This window comes from Pteropus alecto, unplaced genomic scaffold (assembly GCF_000325575.1).
Source record: "Pteropus alecto unplaced genomic scaffold, ASM32557v1 scaffold7, whole genome shotgun sequence".
In the NCBI taxonomy this organism is placed as follows: domain Eukaryota; kingdom Metazoa; phylum Chordata; class Mammalia; order Chiroptera; family Pteropodidae; genus Pteropus; species Pteropus alecto.
In genome coordinates, this window is record NW_006494614.1 from 62225192 (window position 1) to 62225575 (window position 384).

The following is a 384-nucleotide window of genomic DNA, read 5'->3' on the forward strand; positions in this document are numbered from 1 at the left end:
GCGAAGACGAGCCACGACGTACTGCGAGGAGGGACGGATGATGAGCAGCTCGATCCACAGCTTGAGGAAGGCGGGCAGCGAACCGTAGACTTCGAGCATGTAAGCATAGTCACCGCCCGACTTGGAGATCGTAGTGCCCAGCTCCGCATAGCAGAGAGCGCCAACGATGGAGAAAATGCCACAAACAGCCCATATCACCAGCGCCAGCCCGGGCGAACCCGCCTCTCTAAACACACCGGTGGGTGTTACGAAAATGCCGGAGCCGATGATGGTGCCTATGATGATCGCCACGCCATTGAGCAGCGTGATGTTGCGCTGCATTGTCACGCCCTCGCCCCCCGCGCCCTCCGCGCCGTCCGCGCTCCCCGCCGCCAGCATCCGCTC

At 62.5% G+C, this 384-nt stretch overlaps 1 protein-coding gene across 1 annotated transcript in view; it reads right to left on the minus strand.

Annotated features, from left to right (window-relative positions):
- The window catches only part of SLC7A5 (solute carrier family 7 member 5), a 42826-nt gene extending 42448 nt beyond the window's left edge, over window positions 1–378 (minus strand). Inside the window, exon 1 of the mRNA XM_025042522.1 lies at window positions 3–378. Coding sequence (XP_024898290.1) covers window positions 3–378 — 376 coding nt within the window. The remainder of the gene's footprint in view (window positions 1–2) is intronic.
- Between the last annotated feature and the right edge of the window lie 6 nt (window positions 379–384).